This window comes from Mandrillus leucophaeus, unplaced genomic scaffold, assembly GCF_000951045.1.
Source record: "Mandrillus leucophaeus isolate KB7577 unplaced genomic scaffold, Mleu.le_1.0 Scaffold862, whole genome shotgun sequence".
Taxonomy (NCBI): Eukaryota; Metazoa; Chordata; class Mammalia; order Primates; family Cercopithecidae; genus Mandrillus; species Mandrillus leucophaeus.
In genome coordinates, this window is record NW_012109386.1 from 543767 (window position 1) to 547676 (window position 3910).

The 3910-nt window shown below is 36.2% G+C and overlaps 1 protein-coding gene across 2 annotated transcripts in view; it reads right to left on the minus strand.

Annotated features, from left to right (window-relative positions):
- Positions 1-3910, minus strand: part of CNTNAP3 (contactin associated protein-like 3) — a 229914-nt gene that overhangs the window by 99789 nt on the left and 126215 nt on the right. For both annotated transcript variants that reach the window (XM_011968882.1, XM_011968883.1), the window contains exon 8: positions 2679-2822. In XM_011968882.1, coding sequence (XP_011824272.1) covers positions 2679-2822 — 144 coding nt within the window. The remainder of the gene's footprint in view (positions 1-2678; positions 2823-3910) is intronic.

The following is a 3910-nucleotide window of genomic DNA, read 5'->3' on the forward strand; positions in this document are numbered from 1 at the left end:
TTACTGTTTTTCTCTACTTGGTTTGGAAAAATTTTGTTGAGATGATTGTCTATACCACATATGGCTGAGAGCAGGTATAGGAGGTATCTTGGTACTCATACTTGGAAACCCTGAATTTGGCATCATCCTCAGCACGTGAAATTTCTCAGATCACTAACGACCTTGGACCAGTGATTATTCCTTAAGCTAACTTCGCTCTTCTGAAAAGGTTGGCAGGCATGGCTACATTTTTCTGAGGACTCCTTATGTTATCATCCACTCAAGATAAATCAAGGCATTAACTAATTCTCAAAATCTTGACCTGGTGCGGTGGCTTATGCCTGTAATCCCAGAACTTTGGGAGGCCGACGTGGGCAGATCACAAAGTCAGGGGATTGAGACCATCCTGGCTAACATGGTGAAAACCCCATCTCTACTAAAAATACAAAAAATTAGCCGGGTGTGGTGGTGGGCTCCTGTAATCCCAGCTACTCGGGAGGCTGAGGCAGGAGAATGTCATGAACCCACGAGGCAGAGCTCGCAGTGAGCCGAGATTGCGCCACTGCACTGCAGCCTGGGTGACAGAGCGAGACTCTGTCTCAAAAAAATAAATTAATAAATTAAAAAAATAAAAATCTTAAGCTCTTCAGGTTTACTTTGTGTCTGCTTAGAGGAAAAAGCATCCAACTAGAGATATAAATGTATCCATTAGTAAAAGGTAATGGAGGCACAAAACAGTGATTCATCAATCACTGCTGAAGCAGCTTCAAATGGGAACTGGTTCAGAGACCCTTTCAAGAGAACGAAAAGGGCCAGCTTCTGTAAGGTAATATAGGAGCAGATTTTTCACTGGTTGTAGTTATACAATTGCCTTACTTGGTTGATCCTGCTGGAAAGTCTCTAGTTATATAAGTTAATTGATGGCTTCTGATTGGTTAGCCTTAAGTTTGACTTTCTTTTTTTTTAAGCCATTTACAAGAAATAGCTCAAGTTAAAAGTTTTGCTTATATTGGTAAATCAAGCAAAGTTAAGACCACTTACAAGGCTTTGTCTGCTCAGAGATTCCTCAGGCCATTTTAATTTTCTTAAATAATTTAAATACACACTGTGTGCCAGAGGGCAGCTCAGTGAAGTCTTTGAATGTCTGTGACTGTATATTTGGAAAAGTACATATTCTTTGTGAAACACCACAAATACTGATGAGGTAAAATGCAGTGTATAGGACTGTATGTATATAGCAAGTCTTCTATTACTAGATCTATATTTCTGTTTACATACAATTTTTATTACTAAGAAAGGTTGAATATATTTACCTTTCCAGTAAGAATTACAAGTAATTAAGTTATCTCCGTAACACCTCAGTGTTTAGGTACAATGCAAAGTGGCTCTCTATATGTGTCCAGCATGGAATTTCTTACCTAGCTGAAAACGTTCTTATTGAGAATAAGTTTTCTTATCATATATGTGGTGATATGGGATGATAACAGAATGCTTTAATGTACAGGCATCCATGCCCCCATGTGACAAGTTTTCTCACATGATTATTTCTCTTAACTGTGATTTCCGGATATATAAGCCTCATCTTTGGGCTCACAGGAGCATTCTAGAATACATAGCAGGGTTTTGCTGTTATTCCTAGTGGTTCTTTTAATTTAAAAAATCCAAACTTCCTTTACAATCAAAAGATCCACTTGTTTCCATTTTTTTAGCTTATGAGTTCTCATAATCAGTTTGGGCTGCTATTAACAGAATCCTATGAACAGAGTGGCCTGCACAACAAACAGTTATTTCTGTCAGTTCTGGATGCTGGAAAGTCTAAGTTTGAGACAAAGCAGATGCAGTGTCTGCTTCATAGACCACAGTCTTCTCCTTATAACTTCCCATGGCAGGAGAGGCAAGGGAGTTCTCTTGGGCCTCTCTTATAAGGGCACTAATTCCATTCATGAGGGCTCCACCCTCCTGACTTAATTACCCTCCAAAGCCTCCTGACACCATGACTTTGGGGGTCAGGATTTCAACATATGAATCTGGGTGGGAGGAAGCAAACATTCAGTACTTTGTACTGGTGTAACACCAATTATACTGGATTCATTTAATATGCTTGTCTCCTATTAATTAATATTTATTATTGTCAATGTTTTGAAAGTACTTCATAATCAGTATATTTCCTATTACTCTTCCTTGTAAAAAATATTTATCCATCTATCTATCTATAAACTGAGCTGTGTACTAATAATGATTCAATAGTATATATTTAGATATAGACTTAAATATATAATTAATATTTTATGTAAGGCAATGACTTTAGACAACATGATTTGTTTTGTTTTTACAAGTTAACTGTTAGAAGTATAAATGGATTTATCTGTTGTAGAGATATGATTATGATATTGACATTTGAAAGTTTCCACTTATTTACTACGTATAGCTCAAATATATTTTCTTTTAATGTTAAATGAAAATATCAAGTTATTTAAACAGGAAGTAAACTTTCTGCAGATACTTATTTTTGTATTGGGAAGAAAAATTGATTAAATGTTTCCTGTTTTTTACAAACTCAAAAGGTATTAATTTCATAGCTAGAGATAAATTATTTCTCAGTATTAATTTGGTTTAAATTTGACTAGAAACTCAAAATGCAAAGCAATAAAGATAAAAAGTGGTTCCACTGCCACTGTCATTCAATTGCGTTCTCTTACCTCCAAAATAATAGGTGTCACCTGAATCAATGAGCACAGCCACCAGAGGCTGAACAGCGGTGTCATCGTCCACCACCACATTCATATGGCTCCACTTAGCAGATAAGGACACAGAGTGCCACTGCCCATCGTTTAATCCAGCACCTGGAGGAAATAAAATCAGTCAGAGACAACTCTAAATTATGAGCTCTGTAAACACTTGAAAACAATTTGATTCAGATCACTGAATAAGTCAGAGAAGAATGGTATTTATATGTTGATGTATCACTGAAAAAAAATTAACCACCTATCTTTAATTTAAAAATTTCATTTATTATGACAATAATACATGAATAAAAATATTACTCTTTCTGAAGAATCACTATAATAAATTCTGATAATTTGCTTAAAGTAACTAGAATTTAATTATCAAATATATACATTAGAAGCCTTTACAATGGGATAAAAACAACACAGTTTGGTTCAATCTTTAAATGCAAAACTTACTTGCTTCACTGAATCTAACAAAAATATTTTACAAGAATCAAGAAAGTGAGTTGATAAAAAATGTCAAGAATGATTGTGAAAAGCTTTTCTTAGAAAAAGTTGACACATAATAATTGTACATACTTATGGGATGCAACAGGATTTGAAATGGGGGGAAGATCACTGGATGTCTGGCTTACTGCACCCATTAATTAAGGTAAACCCTGCTTTCACTGTCTGAGCTATTTTACAGCCCTGTAAATTGTAGAAAACTGATAGTAATGCAAAATGACTTGTACCCATAGAAATGCAAATGACTTGTGCCTGGAGGGGTGCAGTTGGTTACTGGACCATTTCATTTCTGTCTGTAATTCATTTTGGCATTTCTTATCTGCCTGTATGTGTAGTACTTTGAATTCTCCTCTGAACTGACTATAACATCTTACTGGTTTCTTCATTGATTAATTAAAATCTTTAACATATATTCATGTGTTTCTGAACTAACACATTATGATTATAGATATAATTATACTGTCTTTTAAAAGTTACTATTTGCTGGGCATGGTGGCTCATGCCTGTAATCCCAGCAGCTGGGGAGGCTGAGGCGGGCGGATCACCTGAGGTCGGGAGTTCGAGACCAGCCTGGCTAACATGGTGAAATCCCATCTCTACTAAAAAACAAAAAATTAGCTTGGTGTGGTGGCACGTGCCTATAGTCCCAGTCACTTCGAAGGCTGAGGCACAAGAATCACCTGAACCCGGGAGGC